The 24,252-nt window shown below is 46.5% G+C and overlaps 1 protein-coding gene across 1 annotated transcript in view; it reads right to left on the reverse strand.

The window, feature by feature from the left end:
* Positions 1 to 255: 255 nt before the first annotated feature.
* Positions 256 to 24,252, reverse strand: part of URGCP (upregulator of cell proliferation) — a gene marked incomplete at its 3' end in the record, with an annotated part of 46,324 nt that continues 22,327 nt past the window's right edge. Inside the window, exons 2-6 of the mRNA XM_080700851.1 lie at positions 14,357 to 14,383; positions 13,561 to 13,631; positions 5,567 to 5,617; positions 5,298 to 5,336; positions 256 to 2,852 (exon numbers count right to left, since the gene is read on the reverse strand). Of these exons, the coding sequence (XP_080556977.1) occupies positions 256 to 2,852; positions 5,298 to 5,336; positions 5,567 to 5,600 (2,670 nt within the window). The 5' untranslated portion in view covers positions 5,601 to 5,617; positions 13,561 to 13,631; positions 14,357 to 14,383. The remainder of the gene's footprint in view (positions 2,853 to 5,297; positions 5,337 to 5,566; positions 5,618 to 13,560; positions 13,632 to 14,356; positions 14,384 to 24,252) is intronic.

The following is a 24,252-nucleotide window of genomic DNA, read 5'->3' on the forward strand; positions in this document are numbered from 1 at the left end:
TCTGGAGGGACCACCCGCAGGAGCCCTGACAGGACTCAGGGACAGATCAAACTGCGGCTACACCACCCCACCCAGGGCCACTGACGTCCGATGACCCTCTGAGCTGGTCTGTGATGCTATTTCTTAACACTGTTGGGGACCCCTAGACCTCCTTCCTTCTCAGATGCAGCAGACACAAGCTGCCTCTCGGGTGCGGGGCATGCCCGCCGGACACTGTCAGCACAGGCCACGGCAGAGGCCCCCGCGCCTGGACACTCACAGCCGCCGCACCAGCTCAATGAGCTGCTGGATGTTTTTGTTTTGGTTGGACAGGCCATTCCTGATGTTTTCTAGCAGGCATCTCTTCAACTCAAAAATGGCCTCGCTGTACCCCAGGCTCACGGCGGCCATGGGTGGTGCTCCATGCCACAGTCCTGGGATGTGCCAGACATGCTGTCTCTCGGGGTCACAGAAGGCCAGGCCTGCCAGCGTCCGGAAGCCACCACCCTGCTTCTCCATCTGGGCAGCAGCTCTGCTCAGTTCGCTGGGCGGGTCCGAGAGCTGCCTTCTGTCTCTCGGCTTGGGGTTGGAGGCAGGCATGTCTTGAAGGTTCTGGTACACAAACTGATAGTTGGGCATGTGTCCTGTTTTTTCCAACCTCAGAAATGCATGCAGAACAGCAGGTGGAACATCCCGTGTTTCAGCTAAACTGACCACAGTGACGTTACTGAGGCCCACAAGCAGAGTGGCTAAGGAAACCTCCAGCTCAAACCTGTCCCCAGCCGAAGGCAAAGCCCCGGCCAGCAGCCCCCCAGAGTCTATTGCCAGGATGTGGTCACAACCCAGGTCCTGGCTGAAGCCCTCGGCCACCGTGACGAGCTGCATGAAGGCGCCCCGGGGGCTGCAGACCTTCCTCGTGGCAAAGCGCAGCCCGAACATGGTGTTGAGCAGCGTGGACTTCCCTGTGCCCGGCACCCCGAGGGCAGACAGAACCACCAGCCGAGACCTCCTGTCCAGGCGGACATGCAGCTCCTTGAGAAGACCGGTGACCCAGCGGATGGGGATGCTCAGGGTTCCCCCGCTGACCAGCTCCAGGGGCAGCCCCGTCAGCAGCAGCTCCACAGCCAGGCCCGGGAAGTGGGCAAAGCGCCTCTGGCCAGCCGGCAGCCTCCCTGCCTCCACCAGGCAGCTCTCCGCTTCATAGAACTGCCCCATCTCCCGCAGGAAGTGCTCCACGCCCAAGGGCTCAGGCCAGAGTGGCTCAGTGAGGTCTGCGGCCCCACCAAGCCTTGGTCTCAGGGTAAGGAGGGTCTCGGGAGGCTGTCTCACCCGTGGCTGGCCCACCCGAGCCAGAGCCCACTCCATCCACCGCAGGAAGTACTGCCTCTCAGCCAAGGAGGGGCTGCTGATCCCCGTGATGAACTCCTGCACCCCTGAGGTGGGCTCCTGGCTGTTCTGCTGCACTCGGAGTTCCAGGAACCGCCGCCTCAGCTCAGCCCGGTGCTTCTCCGGTGGGTCCGGGGCCCACTGGAGCTGGCAGAGCTCCCTCTCCACCTGGGCTGCCTTCCTCCCGGGGTCGCCCTGCAGCCGCAGCTCATCCCTCTTGTAGGCCTCCACGTCCTTGATCTTCCTGGTGATCTTCTCCATCCGGTCCTTCGCCTTCTGACAGTCCTCGCAGTCCTCGTCCACCCGAAGGCCCAACTTCCGGGCTGCATGTGCCATGTCCTCCACGGACACCCTGCGGCAGGGGGACCGCGCCACGCTGCCCACGATGGCGCGGACCCTCCTCACGAAGCCCTCGCTGTCGGTACTGCTCACCTTCACCAGCACATGCGAGTGGTCCATCTTCAGCACAGGGGTCAGCTTGTTGAGGAACCGCAGGTTTGTGTTCCGCTTCCCCCGGTAGGGGCTCAGGATGAAGTAGTACTTCGTGGTCGACTCCTTCATGGAGTACAGCAATTTGTATTCCTTCTTACTGATGTTGTCAGTCAGAATGAACACAGCAGAGGAGATTTCTGTCAAGAGCTTAAACTGCAGCCAGTGAGACCCGATATCGCCTCGCAGGTTGAGAAAGGCCATAGGCTCTGGGAAGACGTCCAGGTCATCCCTGCCACTGGGGAAAAACCAGGAAATTTCTACCAGGCCGTCAGCAATCTCCCGGGGATTGGTGCCCAGGTTGAGATCCCGGTGCCAGAAGCAGTCGCCCTGCCGGCGGCCTGGGCTGAGGATGGCGTTGAGCAGCTGCGACTTGGAGTTGCTGCTGACGTCCATGCGCACAAAGGCAAACGTGGGCGCCCGGAACTGGACCACACTGTCCTCTCGGAAGCTGCCCAAGCCCCGCGGTGGCTGGGCCCACCACGTCCGCACAACGGCCCGAAGAGCCCACAGCAGGAAGGTGTGGTAGTGGTTTTCCGAGTCGGGCAACACAAGCGGGAGTGCAAACTGGCAGAGGGACATCTTCAGCACCACCTCCTGCTGCAGAAAGCTGTCTGAGGACAGCAGCAGGGCACACAGAAGGTCCAGAGGGTTCACCGGGGTGTCGGGCGTTGGCAGCTCAGAGAAAGAATAGATGTCATCGGCGGCGATGTCCTCGGCTGGGTCCCAGTAGATCATCTCCTCCTCCATCTGGCTCTCCTTCTCTGCAGGCCGGGCCTCCGGAGGAACGTCCAGCACCATGGTGGTGTTCCTGGCTTCAGCATTGAGGGCCTGCAGCTTCCTGAGAAAATGCCAAGGCAGGTCCTTGGGAGCCTGCGGGGCCCAGTTCTTCATACTGTCAAAACTGATCTGCAGGGCGTCCTGGAGGCTGAGCTTCTGCTCCTGGTATGGCTCCAGGCCCAAGAGGGACAGCATTTCCTGAAGCCTGCTTCTCTCCACTGTGGGAAGAAATGGACATGTGAGCGTTCATCCTGCACTCTTGAGTCAGGGCCAGCACAGAGCTGGAGAGGGAGAGCTCGCTCGGCAGAAAAGGGGTGCAGGAAAAGGAGGGTCAGGGCATACCCAGGTGAACCTGAGGGCAAGGCTGGGGTGGAACCCTATGTCAAGGTAAATATTACCATCTAACAGGTGTGTGGGACATTAAAAGGCAGAAAGATAAAAAAGAGCCACATCTAAGAATTGGGACAGTTCATACAGAAGCACTGATTTCTGCTTTCTCCAGAAATCTGCAAGTTCTAGCACTGAGTTCAAAATTAATTGGTTAGAGTCAAGCATGGTGATGCATATCTGTAATCCCAGTACTTGAGAGGCTGATAGGAGGATCTCAGGTCCAAGGCTAGCCTCAGCAACTTAGTGAGATCCTGTCTCAAAAAAGCTAGGGAGCTGGCTGTGGTGGTGCATGCTGCTTGTAATCCAAATACTTGGGAGACAGACATGAGGAGGATCAAGGTTCACAGCCAGCCTCAGCTACTTAGTAAAGCCTTCTGCAACCTAACGAGACCCTGTTTCAAAAATAAAAAATAAAAATATGCCGGGCATAGTGGTGCACGCTTGTAACCCCCGCGCTTGGGAGGCAGAGACAGGAGGATCGCAAAGGTTCAAAGCCAGCTTCAGCTGGCTTAAGAGACCCTGTTTCCAAATAAAATATAAAATAGGTCTGGGAGTGTAGCCCGGAGGTAGAAGGCCCCTGGGTTCCATCCCCAGTACCACACACACAAAAAAAGAGCTATAGCCAGTTTTGCGGGGTAGTGGGGATAATGGAACCCTGGAGCATTCTACCTCCAAGCTACACCTCGGATGTAGAATGCCCCTGGGTTCCATCCCCACTACCCCCCCCCCAAATAATTTTTTAAAATGGGCTAGGGATTTCGCTCAGAAATAAAATGCCCCTGGGTACAACCCGTAGTACCAAAAAGAAGAAAAAGATTGTCTGGTTGAAGTGAGCAGAGCATGCCCCCAAGGGCTGAGTGCAGGTCCCACCGCCCAGACTACAACCACCCATAAGGTTATGCCAGTGCTTCTGGCTCCACATTCTAGTCCAGCTGACGTCACCATGAAGCTTCCACAGGACGCAATCACTATTCGCCCTCTGGTTTCTAGTTAATTGGAAAATAAAGGAAAATATCACTAAGCATAAAGAATCAGCAATCGAGCCAGGTGCGGTGGCACACACCTGTACTTGGGAGACAGACTAGAGCTGGATCACAGGTTCAAAGCCAGCCATGGAAACTTAGCAAGACTCTCAGAACCCTAGTGAGACCCTGTTTCCAAATAAAGAAATAAAATTGGGCTGGGAGCTTAGCTTAAAGGTAGAATGCCTCTGGGTTTAATCCCCAGTGTCAAAAAAAAAAAAAAAAAAAACATAGCTCAGCTCCCTTTTGCAGATTTGAGACCAATGATGCAGTCATTAGCTACAGTAAAATATCTGGTACAGTATTATTAAAGTGCACATTAATTTGTGCAGACTAGTCAAATATCACCCTATACAATATAAAATCTTACAAGTCAGATGCTTTGAACAGCTACCTCTATGGTTCCACCCTCCACCCCAGGCCTTGGCATTTCTTCTCACCAATTTTCATACTGCACATAATGAGTTCACTTAAATGTTAATGCAAAAGCCGGCCCGACGTGGTGGTACACGCTTGTAATCCCAATTCTTGGGAGGCAAAGACAGGATGATTGCAGACAGCCTCAGCTACTTAGTAAGGCTCTCTGCAACTTAGTGAGACCTTGTTTCAAAATAAAGAATGAAAAATAGGGCTGGGGGTATAACTTGAAGGTAGAATGTCCCTGGATTCCAAACCCAGTACAAAAACAACAACAACAACAACAGAAATCTTTAAAAGAGCTGGGGCCGGGGGCATGGTGGCGCATGCTTATAATCCCAGCATTTAGGAGACAGGAGGATAAGTGGTTCGCAGACAGCCTCAGCTACTTAGTGAGGCCCTTTGCAACTCAGTGAGACTCTGTTTCAAAATAAAAATAAAGAATAAAAACATAAGGCTGGGGTGGGGTACATAGCTTGGAGGTAGAATGCTCCTGGTGACCCTGGATTCCATCCCCAGTACTGCAAAAAAAAGGGGGGGGGGCATAGGTGTCTGTGTGAAATCCCTGGGCACAATTTTCAGTACCACAAAAATAGATTCCTGAACTTCTCTTCCAAAGCTGCTAACCCACTATGGTGCTGCGTGCACTAGGGGAGAAGGCTACTGGTTACTCGCTATGGTCGGTGAGCTCCCTGGAGATCTGGTTTTAGCAGCATCATTAACGGTCCGTCCCCAAAGGGCTAGAGTAGGTGTGATGATGCTGGTGTGACCACCAGCCTAAATGATGGCCCTCTCCAAAACACACTAGGAAGCAAGGGCCGGGGAAACGCATACCTGTTGGGAAGTCATTGTCCTGAGCCTCGTTTGTCCCATCTAGGAGGAAAGCAAAATGATGATGTCAAAACAAAAACATGAATAAGATGAAGTGTCCATCAAATAATGTTGCTCTGTCTGACGCAATGTGATTGAAGCTAAACCCAGAGCCTTCCTTTCTTAACAAGACAGCAACTTCTCTCAGTGGTTAAAAACATACAATCCTGGTTAGTTTTCCCTTTTCTCTCTCCTTCCCCAACTCAATCTGAACTCAATCTCATAGCTCCTACCTCCGTAATGGAACCCGCAGTCATCTCCTTCCATTTCTCTCCATTCCAAATCTAAAAAGAAAAAATACACATATTTAGTTCCATCAGCAAGTTAGAGGCTTTCAAAAAGTTCAAATGGGGCCCATGGTAGTGCACACTTGTAATTCCAGTACTTGGGAGGCTGAGACAGGAGGACTGCAGGTTCAAGGCCAGCCTCAGCAACTCAGTGAGGCTCTCCACAATTTAGTGAGACCCTGTTTCAAAATAAATAATAAAAAATAGGGCTGCACATGTAGCTCAGAGATAGAATGCCCCTTAGTTCAATCCTTAGTACTACCAAAACAAAAAAAAAAAGTTCAAATGGAGCCTGGTACGGTGGCATATGTTTATAATCCCTGTACTCAGGAGGTTGAAACAGGAGGATTGGATTGCAGGTGGGTAGCCAGCCTCAGCAACATGGTGAGACCTCTGCAACTTAGTGAGAACCTGTCTCAAAATAAAAAAATAAGAGCTGGGAGTGTAGTTCAGAGGTAAGCTCAGAGGTAGGATGCCCCCGAGTTCAATCCCTAGTACCAATAATAAGTAAATAAATGAAATAAATGTTTACGTGAGGATACTGTAGCCAACATTTACTGTATCACAGGCTAAGTATCCCTTGACTGTCATGCTCAAGAGGTTTTGAGTTTTTCTTTTTTCTTATGACCCCAGGGGCATTCTACTACTGCGCTACACCCCAGCCCTTTTTATTTATTTTGTGGTACTGGGGATGGAACCCAGGGGCTTTCTGCCTTCAGGCTACACCCTCAGATCTATTTCACATTTTATTTGGAAACAGGGTCTAAGTTGCTGAGAGCCTCACTAAGTAGCTGAGGCTGGCTTTGAACCTACGCAATCCTTCTGTCTCAGCCTCCCAAGGGCTGGGATTACAAGCGTGCGCCTAGCAGCCCTTTTCATTTTTTGAGACAGTCTCACTAGTTTCTGAGGCTGGCCTCGAACTTACAATTTCTCTGTCTCAGCCTCCCAAGTATTAGGATTATGAACACACCCCATCAGGCCCAGCCAGATTTCTTCAGAGTTTGCAATATGAGAATATGAGCCAAGTCTAAACAGGTAATTTTTTTTTAAGTTTCATGTATACAGAGTGTGAAGGCAATTTTACACAGGTTTTTTTTTTTTGAAGATTTAAAGAAGTTTATTAGAAAGATAGAAATACAGAAAATAGAAATATAGCCCCATGCCAAAATGGCATGGGGGGTGACTTGAAATGAATACACCACTTATACAGATTTTTTTTGTGTGTGTGTGGTACTGGGGTGGAACCCAGGGGCTTTCTACCACCGGGCTATACTCCCAGACCTATTTTTACCTTTTATTTGGAAACAGGGTCTCACTGAGTTGCTGAGAGCCTCACTGAGTAGCTGAGGCTGGCTTCGAACCCATGGGACCCTCCTGTCTCAGCCTCCCGGGCGCGGGATGACAAGCGCACCCACGCCCGGCTTCACAGATTTTTGGTGCGGCAGCATTTGGAGTGTGACCTGCCATTTGAGTTAGATATGAGATTCCCCACTGTGGCAATGTTGGTGCTCAAAATGTTTTGGATTTGGGGCATTTTAGTTTAGATTTGTTTTGTTTTGTTTCTGCACTACTGGGGATGGAGCCCAGGAGCATTCATCCTTCGAGCTATACCTCCAGCCCTCCTTTTTATTCTTTCTTTGAAACTGGATCTCATTGAGTTGCAAAGGGCCTCAGTAAGTAGCTGAGGCTGGCTGAGAACCTCAGTCCTCCTGCCTCAGCCTCCCGAATTCCGGGATTATAAGCGTGCGCCACTAAGCGCCACTTCAGTCTTTAGGTTTTCAGATTAGGGATGCTCAAGCCGTATTATTGGCTTCAGTCTTTTCTATGCAAATTTCATTTTTCCAAGATAAAATATGTCATAAAACAGTAATAGCTACACACAAAATAGATTTTGCTCTATAAAATTTGTGAAATTTTATGAGAATAGCTGGGCGTGATGGCACACATTTGTAATCCCAAGTACTTGGGAGGCTGTGACAGGAGGATCTGAGTTCGCAGCCAGCCTCAGCTACTTTGTGAGGCCCTCTGCAACATAATGAGACCCTGTTTCAAAATGAAAAATAAGGCTGCGGGTGTAGCTCAGAGGTAAAATGCCCGAGTTCTATCCCCAGTACCGAAAAAAAAAAAAAATTTTGTGAGAATAAAATGTCAGTAATTTCATGAAACTTATATAGATTAACCTTGGCTTTTAAAAACTAAAATATGAGTCAATACAAATTCATTGACTTCAAGATACAATACCAACTATCAACATTATTTTTATTAAATGATATGGAGCTCTGTAATTAATTACAGTGATATTTACATTAGAGCACAAATTCCTAGGTAGTAGGGAAGGAGTGTTAAAAGTTGTGACTTAAAAGTCAACTCTTGCCAGGCGTGGTGGCGCACTCTCATAATCCCCGTGCTTGGGAGGAAGAGACAGGAGGATTGCGCAGGTTCGAAGCCAGCCTCACTGGCTTAAGAGACCCTGTTTCCAAATAAAAAAAATATTAAAAAATAGGTGTCTGGGAGTGTAGCCCAGAAGTAGAAGGGTTTCCAGGAACCCCAGTACCACCAAACAAACAAACAAACAAACAAAAACAAAAAGTCAACTCTGTGGTGGCACAAATAAAACATGAATTTTGAGCAGGGCTTGATGACACATGCCTGTAATCCTAATATTTGGGAGGCTCAGACAGGAGGATTGCAGGTTCAAGGCCAGCTGCTGGGCATGGTGGCACATGCTTGTAATCCCTTCATTTGGGAGGCTGAGGCAGGAAAATTGAGATTTCTGAACAGCCTCTGCTATTTAGTGAGGCCCTCTGCAACTCAGTGAAATACTGTTTCAAAATAAAGAATAAAAAATAGGGCTGGGGATATAGCTTGGAGGTAGAATGGCCTTGGGTTCCATCCCCAGCACCACAAAAAGAAAAAAAGGGGAAAAAAAAAAAAAGGCCAGCCTTCGCAATTTAGCAAGGCCCTCTGCAATTTAGTGAGACCCTGTTTCAAAATAAAAAATAAGCCGGGCATGGTGGCGCACACTTGTAATCCCCGTGCTTGGGAGGCTGAGACAGGAGGATTGCACAGGTTTGAAGCCAGCCTCAGCTACTTAGTGAGGCTCTCAGCAACTTTGAGACCATGTTTTTAAATAAAATATAAAATAGGTCTGGGAGTATAGCCCGGAGGTAGAAAGCCTCTGGGGTCCCCTCCTAGTACCACCAAAAAAATAAAAAGTAAAAAAATTAAAAATTAAAAAATTAAAATTAAGTAGGGCTAGGAATGTAGCTCAAAGGTAGAAGTCTCCTAAGTTCAATCCTCAGTACTCTTCTGCCCCAAAAAGGTTAACTATTTGTCTAAAGTCTCTAACATTGTGTTATGTCTACCAACAGTAACATTTTAATTACAGAATGTACTTAGTGATCTTCATATATTTACATTGGGGAAAAAGTCCTTAAATGAACCCAGGACCTCATGCACAGTGGGTGCTCTACCCCTGACCTACATCCCCACCCTCAAAATTTACTCAGTTTGTTGTTGTTGTTACAGTTGTGGGGATGAACCTTGGAGCTATGCTCCCGACCCTGCTTTTTCTGTTTTTTTAAACAGGGTTTCATGAGGTTGCTGAGAGTCGCTAAATTGTTGAGCTGATCTTGGATCTGTAGTCCTCCTGTCTTTACCTCCAAAATACCAGGATTACAGGCATGTGCCCTAGGCCTGGCTCAAAATTTACAATTTTAAGAGCTTACAGATTAAGAAAAGATTCTGCTATTTTCAGATTATCAGTCCTCTCATAATTTCCATATAAGTAGTAGATAATCCTAACATTTCAAACAGTCTTTTTTTTCTTTCCTTTTTTTTGTGAGCCTAGGGATCAAACTCAGGGGCATTCTACCTCTGAGCTACATGTCAGCCCAATTTTATTTTTTATCTGTGTGTGTGTGTGTGTGTGTGTGTGTGTGTGTGTGTGTGTGTGTGTGCTACTTGGGATGGAACCCAGGGGCCATCTACCTCCAAGCGACACCCTAGCCCAATGTTAATTGTTATTGGAAACAAAATCTCACTAATTCTGAGGCCAACCTTGAACCTCTGATCCTCCTGTCTCAGCTTCCCAAGTACTGGGATTAGTGCGTGTACCATGCCCGGCTTCAAATCTTCTTCTTTCATGACATCTCTGGGAAACAGATATGAAAGAGGTTGGAGAGAGAAAAGGGACTAGGCTTCTGGGAGTACAAAGATATGAAAGAAGAAAGGACGCTTCGAACCACAATACCCGCAGTTCAAAGCCCGTGCCACTAAAGTGAAGAAAGGGTACAAGGGGCTCGTTCCCAAGGGATTCAAAATGCCGGACGAGGAGAGAAAATGGCGAGAGAGAGAACGACAAAGACCAAGGAGCCAAAGGCTGGGACCTGCGAGAGTTGTCTGAACTCAAATCAGGAAGCTATGCAGCCCCAGAGAAGTCCTTGCTTGGTTAGGGATGAGAACTAGCTCTGGCTTCGATCCTGGAAGAGACCAGGTGCCAGGATGTCAAGGAGAACACAGAAGCAGCATCAGAAAGTAAGGGGATGGGGACAGCCTCCACACAGACAGTGAATGCAGGGAGGCCACAGGCCTGGCCTCTACCAGAATCCCCGCTGGGCAGAGCTGGCCAAGGAGAAGATAAACCTGGCCTCCCTCCCCACAAGATCATCAGGCTCAGAGGGGCTCAAGGGCAGAGGGCGGACCGTGCCCTGTCACTGACAGTACTCCAGTAAGAACTCCTGTAAGCCCACACAGGACTTCAAAGAGGCAAACTTCAAGCCACCCCACTCACACTGAACCATCTCTATCCCACCCCCAATTATTCTAGCACTCAACACACGCCATCTAGCATTTCCCACCAAATTTTGGAATACTTATCAGGCATCCTTTTGCACCTTGGGGGCTGTTAAGTGCCAGGCGTGGCAATGCATGCCTATAAACCTAGTACTTAGGGGGCTGAAAGAGGAGGATTATAGGTTTAAAGCCAGCCTCAGCAACTTAGCAAGGATCTCAGCAACTTAGTGAGACCCTGTTTCCAAATAAAAAATTAGTTTGGGTTCAATCCCTAGCACCACATACACACAAGAAAAAAATGAGGTAAAGCTGGGCGTAGTGGCACACATGCTTGTAATCCCAGTACTTGGGAGGCTGAGACAGGAAGATCGCGGTTTGCCCACTAGCCTCAGCTACTTTGTAAGGCCCTCTGCAATTTAGTGAGACCCTGTTTCAAAATAAAGAATAAAGCTGGTCGTGGTGGCGTACGCTGGTAATCCCTGCACTTGGGAGGTGGAGACAGGAGGATCGCCCAGGTTTGAAGCTTTAAGAGACCCTGTTTCCAAATAAAAATATTTTAAAAATAGGTCTGGGAGTGTACCCCAGAGATAGAAGGGTTTCCAGGAACCCCAGTACCACCAAAAAATAAGGAAGGAAGGAAGGAAGGAAGGAAGGAAGGAAGGAAGGAAGGAAGGAAGGAAGATAGGCTGAGGGTGTAGCTCAAAGGTAGAATGTCCGTGGGGGTTCAATCCCCAGTATCACACACACAAAAAAAGAAGTATGTATGTCTACATGCATAAGCATAAGTTGGACCCCTACCTCACACCACATACAAAAAAGTAATTTAAAATAGATCAAACGCCGGGCATGGTGGCGCATGCTTATAATCCCCGCGCTTGGGACAGGAGACAGGAGGATCATGCAGGATCGAAGCCAGCCTTGCTGGCTTAAGAGACCCTGTTTCCAAATAAAAATATTTTAAAAATAGGTCTGGGAGTGTACCCCGGAGATAGATGGGTTTTCAGGAAACCCAGTACCACCAAAATATAAAAAATAAAAAATAAAAAAATAGATCAAAAGAGCTGGGCGTGGTGGCAGAAGGCTTGTAATCTCAGGACTTGGGAGGCTAAAATAGGAGGATCACAGGTTTCCAGACAGCCTCAGCTACTTAATGAGGCCCTCTGCAACTTAGTGACCCTGTTTCAACATAAAGAATAAAAAATAGGGCTGACAAGTATAGCTCGGAGGTAGAATGCCCCTGGGTTCAATCCCCAATACCACAAAAAATAAAGTAAAATAAAATAAAAAATAAAATGGATTAACAATCTAAATGTTCCCAGTACTTGGGAGGCTGAGACAGGAGAATCGCAGGTTTGCAGCTAGCCTCAGCTACTTACTGAGGCTGTCTGCAATTTAAGTGAGATCTGTTTCAAAATAAAGAATAAAAGAGCCAGGAATGGTGGCCCATGCTTGTAAATTCCAGCCTTTGGGAGGCTGAGACCAGAGGATCACGGTTCATGGACAGCCTCAGCTACTTACTGAGGCCCTTTACAACTCAGTGAGACCCTGTTTCAAAATAAAGAATAAAAAGTAGGAAGCTGGCTGGGCGTGGTGGCGCACACTTATAATTCCCCGCTCTTGGAAGGTGGAGACAGGAGGATCGCGCAGGTTCGAAGCCAGACACTCTGGCTTAAGAGACCCTGTTTCCAAAAATAAAAAAGTATAATATAGGTCTGGGAGTGTAGCCCAGAAATAGAAGGGCTTCCAGGAACCCCAGTACCACTAAAAAAAAAAAAAAAAAAAAAAAAAGTAGGAAGCTGGGCGTGGTGGCGCATGCTTGTAATCCCAGTACTTGGGAAGCCGAGACAAGAGGCTCACACAGGTTCGAAGCCAGCCTCAGTTACTGAGACCCTGTTTCAAAATAAAATATAAAATAGGTCGGAGGTATAGCCCAGAGGTAGAGGCTCCTGGGTTCCATCCCAGGACCACACACATACACAAAAAGAATAAAAAGTAGGACAGGGGGTATAGCTCATAGGTAGAATACCCCTGGGTTCCATCCCAGGACCACAAAATAGAAAGAAAGAAAGAAAGAAAGAAAGAAAGAAAGAAAGAAAGAAAGAAAGAAAGAAAGAAAGAAAGAAAGAATTGGGCTGGGGTATAATGGCTCAGAGGTATAATGCTCCTGGGTTCAATTCTTGACATTACAAAAAGAAAAAGAAATGAAGGAAAGAAAAAAAGAAAGGAAGGAGAAAAGGAAGGAATGGAAGAAAGAAGAGAAGGAGAGAGAAAGGGGAAGGGGAAGGGAAAAAGGGAAAATATGTGCAACTTATATAATTACATATCAGTTTCAGTAACAGAATTAAGGAAACTTTTCCCCCTGCGGTACTAGGGATAGAACCCAGGGGTATTTTATTTTTCATTCTTTATTTTGGCACAGGGTCTCACTGAGTTGCAGAGGGCCTCACTAAGTAGCTGAGGCTGGCCACAAGCTACGATCCTCCTGTGTCTGCCTCCCACTCCCAAATGCTGGGATTACAAGTATGCACAACCATGCCCGGCTAAAGAACTCTTAATACAATTTTATAATAGAAAAAGACAACATTCCCACTAAAAACTGAGCAAGCTGGGGCAGAGTGGTACACACTTGTAATCGCAGCATTCGTCAGTTTGAGACCAGAGGATTACGGTTTGCAGACAGCCTCAGCTACTTAGCAAGGCCCTTCGCTACTCAGTGAGACCCTGTTTCAAAAGTAAAAAAAAAAAAAACTAAAAAATAGGGCTGGAGATGTAGCTCGGAGGTACAGTGCCCCTCGGTTCCATCTCCAGTACCGAAAAAGAAAAAAAAAAGTGAGGAAAAGACTTGACTAGAAGACCCCGAGACAGACTCTCCTTGTAAAAGAAAAAAAATAAAGGCCTTAAGCTTTTTTTTTTTTTTTTTTTTTTTGGCGTACTGGGGATTGAACCCAGGGGCATTCTACCTCCAGGCCCACCCCCAACCCTATTTTTTATTCTTTATTTTAAGTAGCTGAGGGTGGCCTTGAACTTTCTCCATCCTCCTGCCTTGGCCTCTCAAGTACAGGAATTACCAGGGTGCACCAGAACCCAGAATTCCAACGCAGCAGAAGAAAGCACTCGGCTTCAGGTGGGCCCAAGGCCAACTTTACCTGCAATCGCCACCTCTGTTCGTCTTTCTGACGCTTTTATTTCTGGGGCTACTTCTCCCAAATCCGAGTGCCTGCAACAATTTCAGAAGAAAATTATAATTAAAAAGATGAACTACCACTTTCACCTATACAACTGCTGCATATGAAAATCTCTTGGGGGATTGTGTGTGTGTGTGTGTGTGTGGTAATGGGGTTCCTGGAAACCTTTCTCCGGGCTACACTCCCAGACCTATTTTATATTTTTTTATTGGAAACAGGATCTTTTTTTTTTTTTTTTTTTTTTTTCCCGGGTCTGGAGATGGAATCCAGAGGCATTTGACCTCTGAGCTATACCCCCTGCCCTATTTTATATTTATTTTGAAACAGGGTCTTGCTAAGTTGCAGAGGGCCTCACTAAGTAGCTGAGGCTGTCCACAAACCGTGATCCTCTGGTCTCAGCCTCCCGAATGCTGGGATTACATGCGTGCGCCACCACACCCGGCGAAACAGGATCTCTTAAGCCATTCCACGATCATGATCCTCCTGTCTCCCGCCTCCCAAGCGCAGGGATTACAAGCAGTGCGCCACCACGCCCGGCTTGGGGGCTGTTTAAACACTAGAAATTCTGGGTTATGCCCCAGGTCCATGAGGCCAGAACGTCTGGGAGACAGTCCTGGGCATCTCTGATTTTAGAAAGGCCCTCTATGACTCTATGAGCAGCCCAGTCGAGACCACCAGACGGGAAATGCCCAGCACTCATAAAGTGCTAACCAGAGCACAAATACAGCCATTCAGAAAGACATAAAAATATACATACCCTTTGACCAGTAATTCCACTTCTACCCTAAGGAAATAATTAAGATTTAGTTATAAAGGTGTTGATGCCAGCTTTATATATAATAGCAAAAAGTTGGATGCCTTTTAAAATCAAAGTTCAATAACGGAATTATTCTGCTGCCCTTATAAAATACTCTATATATTTCTTTTTGTGGGCAAAACACTTTTACCTGAAATATTAGGGAAAGATGTTAATGATACGCTAATTAAAGGTGAGACATCAGGTTAGAAAACACTGTATACAGTTATGATTACAGCTTAACAAAATTTGTATATTTATCTATACATACATACAGAGAAATCCAGAAAAATGTCTTATGCCTGAAATTCCAGTACTTGGGAGGCTGAGACAGGAGGACTGCAGGCTCAAAGCCAGTCTCAGCAACCTCGTGAGATTCTCAGCAGCCTAGCAAGACACTGTTGTGTGTTATTGTGTTCATTTGTTTGCAGTAAAGGGGATTGAAGGCAGTGGCATTCCATCTTCAAACTACACTCCCAGCCCTATTTTTTTATTCTTTATTTTGAAACAGAATATCACTATATTGCAGATGATCTCAGGAAATAGCTGAGGCTGGCCACAAATCTGTGATTTTCCTGTCTTAGCCTCCCAAGTACTAGGACTACAAGTGTATACCACCACACCCCACTGTGAGACCTTGCTTCTAAATAAATAAATAAATATGAGCTGGGCGTGGTGGCACACGCGCTTATAATCCCAGTACTTGGGAGGCTGAGATACAAGACAAGGATCACCAAGTTTGAGGCCAGCCTGAGCTACTCAGTGAAGCCCTCTGCAACTGAGAACCTGTTTAAAAATAAAGAATAAGCAGGGCGTGGTGGTGCACACTTGTAATCCCAGTACTTAGGAGACTGAGACAGGAGGATTGTACCAGTTCAAAGCCAGCCTCAGCTACTAAGTGAGGCTCTCAGCAACTTAATCAGACCCTGTTTCCAAATAAAATATAAAATAGGTCTGGGAAGCCGGGCGTGGTGGCGCACGCTTGTAATCCCCGAGCTTGGGAGGCTGAGACAGGAGGATCAGACAGGTTCAAAGCCAGCCTCAGCTACTTAGTGAGGCTCTCAGCAACTTAGTGAGACCCTGTTTCCAAATAAAGTATAAAATAGGTCTGGGAGTAGAAAGCCTCTGGGTTCCACCCCAGTACCACCAAAAAAATAATAAATAAATAAATAAATAAATAAATAGGTCTGGGAGTTTAGCCCGGAGGTAGAAAGCCTCTGGGTTCCATCCCAGTACCACCAAATAATAATAATAATAATAATAATAATAATAATAATAATAATAATAATAATAAATTAAATGAAAATAAAGAATAAAAAACAGGGCCGGGGGTGTAGGTTGGTTCAATTCCCAGTACTGCAAAATATAAATAATTAGAAAGGGCTGAGGGTATAGCTCAGGAGTAGAATGCCTCTGGGTTCAATACCCAGTACCCTCTCCTCTACACAGACACACACACACACTAAAAAAGCTAATAGTAGTGTGGGGAAGGAGGGGTAATCCTGAACTCTTTTGTGGCGCTAGCAATCAAAACCTGCTGTGTACTAGGCAAGCACTCTACCACCAAGCGACACCCTGAACTTTTGTAAGTAGGTTTGAGAACATAATTCCATTAGGAATAACCTATTTTAGGTATATCAGAGAAATAAGCAAATGAGTAAATGTACTGATTTTGCAAATACGGACAGAAATTATAAAAACCAGCAGAAGCATACTGGAGCTGGAGGCTCTGGTGAGGGTAGCTTCTAGGTGCTCAGATGTGTGCATGCAAACCATTTCCTTGAGTATAAATGTGTGAACATACATGTCCACCGAAAGGGCCAAGGAGTAGAGACTGGTGGCAATGCGCGCATCTCACACCTCAAGCCATTCCACAGGACTCCTGGGAGACCCTGGCTGGTGCCAGGGCTGGGACAGGCAAAGAACCAGACATCCTAATTCAGAGAGCAAGCAAGTGCTCTGATAGTTCAGGGACATGCTACAGGGCACAGACAAATCTGGGATGTGCTCATGAACAAAAGTGAATCCAGAAATTAATTTAAAGCGTGCTTGTAATCCCAGCATTCGGGAGGCTAAGACAGGAGGACACAGGTTCCCAGCTAGCCTCAGCTATTTAGTGAGGCCCTCAGCAGTTTAGTAAGATCTTGTTTCAGAAAAAGAATATAAAACAGGGCTGGGGGTGTAACTCGGAGGTAGAATGCCCTTGGGGTCTATCCCCAGTACTGCAAAAATATAAAAAATTTAAAATATTAGAAATTAAAATATAGGGCTGGGGATGTAGCTTCAAGGAAGAATGCTCTTGGGTTTAATCCCCAAAAATACCACACATAAATAAATAAATAAATAAATAAATAAATAAATAAATAAACAAATAAATGTGCTACAATCAGAATAGTATCATTTTGCAAATTATACTGAGACTGGCCCAAGCATGAGCAAACATTAGTAAACACTAACTCCAGGAGGAGAAGGTTGGTGAGGAGCAAGCTGCTTGTCCAGTCTTAAAATATCTCCTTTTAAAGCTGGGCGTGGTAGTGCACGCTTGTAATACCCCTGCGCTTGGGAGGCTGAAACAAAAGGATGGCACAGGTTCAAAACCAGCCTCAAGCTGACTCAAGTGAGGCTTTCAGCAACTTAGTGAGACCCTGTTTCCAAATAAAATATAAAATAGGTCTGAGAGTGTAAGCCCAGAGGTAGAAGGCCCCTGGGTTCAATCCCCATTGAGGTAGAAGGAAGTAGGCAGATAGGGAAACTTAATTTCCTGAGGAGCTAGGAATACTAATTAACTTCCAAGGCTCCAAAAAGAGATCAGCTCTTCCAAGGTTCAGAGATAAGAACCGACCAAAGCTTCACAAAACCATCAGTTTACTAATCAACAAACCCAGGAGACATCACTGGAGCAAGTCTGACACTCCTACTGAAAGGAGACCCTTCAAAGGACATGCAAATACCCTATGCAAATTTTGAGCGCTGCTTCCCAAACTCCAAGCAACAGAGGACATGCAGACATATATAAACCCCTAGCGCAGTCACCAGGACGGTTACCCACTCTGGGAACCCTTCCCCGTTGGGAAGCTTCTCTTTCTTTCTCTTTCTCTTTCTCTCTCTCTGTCTGTCTGTCTGTCTGTCTGTCTGTCTCTCTCTTTCTCTCTCTCTCTCTCTTTCTCGCAGGTTGCGTTAGCTTTGAGAGAAGGTGGAGTGCAATTGAAGGCACTTGGCCTGGGTATACTCGGGTAGTGACCTGAAGGCCTCTGCTGGACATCAAGGCCGACCAGGGCCTCTGGGGGTGACCTGCACTTCCTTTCTGGCAGATCACGTGGACTTTGGGAGAAAGCAGCTTGCAACTGAAGGCACTTGGCCCGGGCTACACCCCGATAGCCCAGGATCATAGGTTTGAGACCAGCCTGGGCAACTTAGCAAGACTCTCAACAGTGTAGTGAGATCCTGTTTAAAAAAAAAAAAAAAAAGGGCTGGGGGTAGAGGTCAGAGGTAAAATGCCCCTTGATTCAAACTTTAGTACCAAATTAAAAAATATATATATCCCATGTTAAGACTGTTTCTTAGGTGCCAGAAAGAAAAAACAAACAAACAAACAAAAAAACAGAAACTACACAATGAAGAGCTTGCAGGCCAAGTCCTGATAAGGAGAGCAGGGAGCCACCCTGGCCCCACCCCGGCACCCCAGGGAAGGTGCAATACCTCTGCGCACTCTGGCCAAGGGGTAAAGCCCTGATCATAAGAACAAAGACAAAATGAGGGACTTTATGCAAGAGGAGAACAGTGTTACTCCGGAGTATGCCTGTTGTGAAAGGCTCTTCCAGATCAAAGGGTGTTAAGGAGACAGAAGCAAACACAGTACCTGACCCTAGACTCCAGCCTGAATTAGAAGAGGAACTGTGGGGGTCTAATGACAAAAACAAAATACGGGTGCAATCAATGTTAACTGCACTGTGGTTATATAGAAAGGATCTCTACTGTTAGGAAACTCATAGGGGGGCCTAGGGGAGTCATGATGATACAGCCATTTGATCTTTGCTATGGACCAAATGTGCACAGCTTAACCCCAGTGGGCTGGTACTTGGAGGTGGGAAAACAAGGTAAAATGTTAAGAATAGGCGAATCTGGCTGAGTTTGTAGTTGAGTGCATAGCAATTGCCTGGCATTTCCAAGAACCCTGAGTTTTTTCTCCCCAATATCCCTCTCTGTATATACACATCAACAAACAAAACAGGAGAATCTAGAAGGAGCCCTTTTAGTTTTAAATTTCATCTCTAAGTAGATTATTTCCAAATAAAAATAGCAAAAAGTTAATAGTGGTTAGTTATGTTTAGGTAATAGGATGTCAGTTTTAGCCGTCTTTGAATTTTTTAATAGACGCATGAATTAATTTTTTTATTTTTATTTTTTTGCGGCACTGGGGGATTGAATCCAGAGGCATTCTACCTCCAAGCTATACCCCCAGCCAGATTTTTTATCCTTTATTTTGAAACAGGGTTTCACTAAGTTATGGAGGGCCTCACTAAGTAGCTGAGGCTGGCCACAAACCTGGATCCTCCTGTGTCAGCCTCCCAAGTACTGGGATTACAAGTGTGTGTTACTATGCCTAGCTGACGCATGAATTAATTTAATAAAACTGATAGAGCTATGAAAATGCTGGTGTGAGGTTGGGTCAGGTAGATGAGATAAATTTTTGCCCCAAGTGGACATCATATCCTGGTGCCCTTCAACCAGTGTTCTTCCAAAAGTGTGTTGTACACACCAATTGTGGTCCAGAGGTCAGGGCTCAGATCTGTTGAGAGGGTACGAGGTGCCACGTTCAACCCCATGAATTGCTCAGCAAGGCCAAAGGTTTTGTTTCTTTTTGTTTTTTGTAGTATTGGGGATTGATCCCAGAGGCTCTGTCCTCAGCTCTGTTTTAACTTGGAAACAAAGTCTCACTAAGTTGCTGAGGCTGGCCGCAAACCTGGATCCTCCTGTCTAGCCTTCCAAACAAAGTCTCACTAAGTTGCTGAGGCTGGCTGCAAACCTGGATCCTCCTGTCTAGCCTTCCAAATCCTGGGATTAGGTTTGTACCATCATGCCTGGCTCAAGACAAACGTTTTGTGTTAATCAAATCTACTCTTTCAGAGGAAATTTTAGGACCTTTCGGCTTCATTCCAGCATGTTTCTTGGGGTGTCCTCTCCTGCCCGCTCTTAGGGCAGTTCCAGTTCTAGAGTGCCTATGGCTGTCATAAGTCCCAAGAACCACAGGATAACTATGCCACTGGAATGTCTGTCTAAAATGTTACGGATTGGCGCCCTTAGAAAGAGGGAAAGATAGAGCTTAGAGTAAAGCACCACGCCACAGAGTGACATCATGTGATGACCCCAGAGTGACATCGTGTGATGACCCCAGTGACATAGTGTAATGACCCCAGAGTGACAGTGTGATGACCCCAGAGTGACACAGTGTGATGACCCCAGAGTGACAGTGTGATGACCCCAGAGTGACATCGTGTGATGACCTCAGAGTGACATAGTGTGATGACCCAGAGTGACATAGTGTGAAGACCCAGAGTGACAGTGTGAAGACCCAGAGTGACATAGTGTGATGACCCCAGAGTGACATAGTGTGATGACCCCAGAGTGACACAGTGTGAAGACCCAGAGTGACATAGTATGATGACCCCAGAGTGACATAGTGTGAAGACCCAGAGTGACATAGTGTGAAGACCCAGAGTGACATAGTGTGAAGACCCAGAGTGACATAGTGTGATGACCCCAGAGTGACATAGTGTGATGACCCCAAACAAAGTCAGCCCCGCATGGGCGCCAAATATGTTACGGATTGAGAGAATTTGGTTGTGGGGAAACTGTTCCCCGGGAACCTCTGTGAGGGTCCTGGGACACGCTTTCCTCTAACCCATAACAAAACCCAAAATGACCAAAAACAGAAAAACTGCGGTTCCTGTCCTAAACTAAGAATAAATATGCATAGCTTGGACAGTTGCTGAAGATTTAAAGAAATTTATTAAAAAGATAGAAAAACAGAAAATAGAAATACAGGAAATAGTTACAGCCCCATGCCAAAATGGCATGAGGGGGAAGGGTGGCCCGGGCCAACTCACCACTCCCAAGATACAGCACATGGACTGGAAATTTTATACCCATGACCTCCATCTTGTTTACGTAATTTTGAGTAGTGAACGCCCCTGTAAGGTACCTCCCCTTAACCCTGTAAGGTACCTCCCCCAGCAAGGTATGGCAAGGTGTCCCCTTTCATGAAGGTCTCCTACCATCTTAGCTGGCTTATGTAGATCTGTCTTTAGATAGAGAAAGCCTAGTTCTCCTCTCCTAAGATCTGTCTTTAGATAGAGAAAGGCCTAGTTCTCCTCTCCTATTGACTTGTTAATTACTTTTAGCTAGGTTTACATTGGAATAGTTACCTGCTTTTAGGCAGAAACCAAGTCCTTGCACAGATTTGCCCCTCACCCAATTTTTGAAATATTAATAATCATAGCTTTCTCAAATCTTCCTAGGCCGTTCCCAATACTGGTACATTAGTCACTATAAAGAGGACACTAAATACCGTTCTGACTTCATTTGGCCTTCCTGCTGATAAAAATGGAAACTTTTCATTGCTTTCTTTTCACTTTCCTAAAAAGAACATACTACATATTGTTTCTTTAATCATAAAGAAATAATAATAATAATTAATAATAATAAAAGCAACTTGCCAGGCGTGGTGGCACACGCTTGTAATCCCCGCGCTTGGGAGGCAGAGACAGGAGGATCGCTCAGGTTCGAAGCTAGCCGCGCGCGCTGGCTTAGGAGACCCTGTTTCCAAATAAAAATGTAAAAATGGGTCTGGGAGTGTAGCCCGGAGATAGAAGGGCTTCCAGGAACCCCAGTACCACACACACACACACACACACACACACAAAAAAAAAAAATAATAATAATAATAATAATAAAAGCAACTTTAAAAAAAGAAAGCATGCTGGGCATGATGGTACCCTCCGGTAATCCTAGTACTTAGGAGGCTGAGTCAGTAGGATCACAGGTTCAAGGCCAATCTTGGCAATTTAGTGAGACCCTGTTTCAAAATAAAAAAAAAACAAAGCCGGCATGGGGAGCAAGCTTGTAATCTCAGCATTTAATCAGACTGAGATAGGAGGATCACAGTTCAAGGACAGCCTCAGCTATTTAGTGAGGCCCTTTGCGACTCAGTGAGACCCTGTTTCAAAATAATTAAAAAATTGGGCTGGGGGTGTAGCTTGGAAGTAGAATGATCCTGGGTTCCATCCTCAGTACCACACACACAAAACAAACAAACAAACAGATGTAGGGATGGGTAGGTTATAGCTCAGAGGTAGAATGCCTCTGGATTCAATCTCCAGTACTACTACCACCAAAATAAAAAGCATGACTGGTTAAAAATAGTTTCCCAGAGGGGAAGCTGCGGGCCTGGCCCAGATGCCCAAGGACACCGCAAGAGAACCCCAGGTTTGAAGAGGTCAGAGGCCAGAACACTGAACACTTGTCCCTAGGACATGCCTTCCAGGAAGTGCCCTGGTTCTATCCAGAAGATAAATATATAAACTTCTCTGTTTAGCTCCACCCTTGCATTCCACACAAGAAAGCAGCAGGCAAGTGGCACCATCCCAGGGCGACCTCAGGCTGTGTTGATTTGTAAGTGTCCAAGGTGCAAACTCTGTACTTTATTCTTGTCACCAACTACCTGTGACACATCGTGCCTGAGCTGCACAAAACATGACCTGTGGTCCAGCTCTGCTCCCAACACACTGGCGCCATGGAGGCAGCGACGAGCTCCCGTCTGCCCAGCGCATTCTAACTTACAACTCTACTGCACACGGCATCCTTGAATTGGACTCAATTGTGTCCCCCAAATTTTGTTTGTGATGCTAGAGATTGAATTCAGGGACATTCTACCTACAAGCTACACCCCAGTCCAATCTCGCTCAATTTCTGAGGCTGCCCTGTCATACTGGTACTTGGGAGGGTGAGACAAGAGGACAATAGGTTCAAGGACAGCCTCAGCGAGTAGGGAGACTCTCATCAACTTAGTGAGACCCCATTTCAAAAATAAAAATTAAAGAAAAAATAAGGCTGGGGATGTCGCTTGGATGTAGAATCTCCTGGGTTCAATTCATAGTACCAAAAAATAAATAAATAAATTGCTGAGGCTGGCCTTAAACCTGTGGTCTCCTGTTTCAGCCTCCCAAATGCTGGGATTGCAGGCGTGTGCCTCCACACCTGGCTCCATGTTGAAGCCCTTACCCCAACGTGATGCACTTGGGGATGGGGCTCGCAAGGGCAGTGCCCTTGGTGGTAGACTGGTGTCCTAGAGCGGGTGCGGCACAGAAGAAAGCCCACCATCAGAAGCCCTCTGCAGGCCTCAGCCAGGACTCCAGTCTCCAGAACTATGAGGAAGTACACTGTGTTTTTAAACCACCAGCCTCTGGTAATCTTTTGGGACAGGTCAAACAGACTGACAATAGCTACAATCCACCCTACAAAGTGGTCTTTAAGAGGTGTGGCCCACTTTGCCCCACAGAGCACAGCCAGGCCTTAACAAAGACCTCTGGTTTTGTCTTGGTTTTGTTTTTTGCAGTGTTGGGGATTGAACCCAAGGCCTGTTGCATGCTAGACAAGTGCCCTACCGCTGAGTTACATACCCAGTCCTAGCTCATTATCTTTAAGGTTCAGGAAGGTTTGCGGCAACTCCTAATTACAGCTAGTCATTTAAACAATTACAAAACAGCCAATCTGCCAACTGGAACTCTAGCCCCACGTGGAGCAGAGGGCCTTGCAGTCTTGTAAGTACCGGCTGTCTACACCAAGAGCACTTCCGCTGGCCCTACACACAGGAAAGGCACTTTCTCCAGAGCAGTGCCTGCAAATTAAAATATCACTAATTTTTTCATCTGATTCCAAAGTAAGACAAATGGAAAATAGTGAAAAGTATCATACTTTTGCTCTTTTTCCTGTCATACTTTCAAAAACTATGCCCTGTATGAATCTACCCTCTTCCCTTTTAACCAACTCACACACTAGCTCCTCGACAAACTGGCTGCTGCGTCCTGCCTGCCAGCGGATCCCGGCCTCGCGCTGTCTGCTTCAGGGTCCTGGGCTCCCTGCGTGGCTGGCAGTTTACTCTACACATTCCACTTCCTATGCACTTAAGTGATCATGAATACTTTCCCATAACCTTAACAACTCTGAACATTCTTTTAACATTGGAAGTAATTTTTAAGGGCAAATATTCTCTTGCAGGTATTCAAAATATATATTAAAGTGATCCCAAAATATGGAAACTAAGTCATGCTCTAGAAGTGAAACTAAGAACCTATAAGGTTTGCAAATGAGTTCCACTGTTTGCAAAAGCGACCTAAACTTGTCTCAAAGGCTTAATAAATTGCAGAAAAAAAGCCGGGCGTGGTGGCACAGGCTTGTAATCCCAGCATTCATGAGGCTGAGACCAGAGGATCGCGGTTCATGGACAGCCTCAGCTACTTAGTGATGCCCTCTGCAACTCAGCGAGACCCTGTTTCAAAATAAAGAATAAAAATAGGGCAGGGGGTGTAGCTCACAGGTCGAATGCCCCTGAGTTCCATCCCCAGACCCGCAATACATACATACATACATACATACATACATACATGCAACAAAACAGCTGGGCATGGGGGTACACACCTGTAGTCCCAGCTATGAGAGGCTGGGGCAGGAGAATCCCTGGAGCCCACCAGTTTGAGACCAGCCTGTGTCACACAGCAAGATCCAGCTCCAAGATACAAACATACATATGTACAAACACACACACACCACAAGACGGCCAAAGCCCCGCGGGCAGCTCT

This window comes from Muscardinus avellanarius, assembly GCF_963383645.1.
Source record: "Muscardinus avellanarius genome assembly, chromosome: 9".
Lineage (NCBI taxonomy): Eukaryota > Metazoa > Chordata > Mammalia > Rodentia > Gliridae > Muscardinus > Muscardinus avellanarius.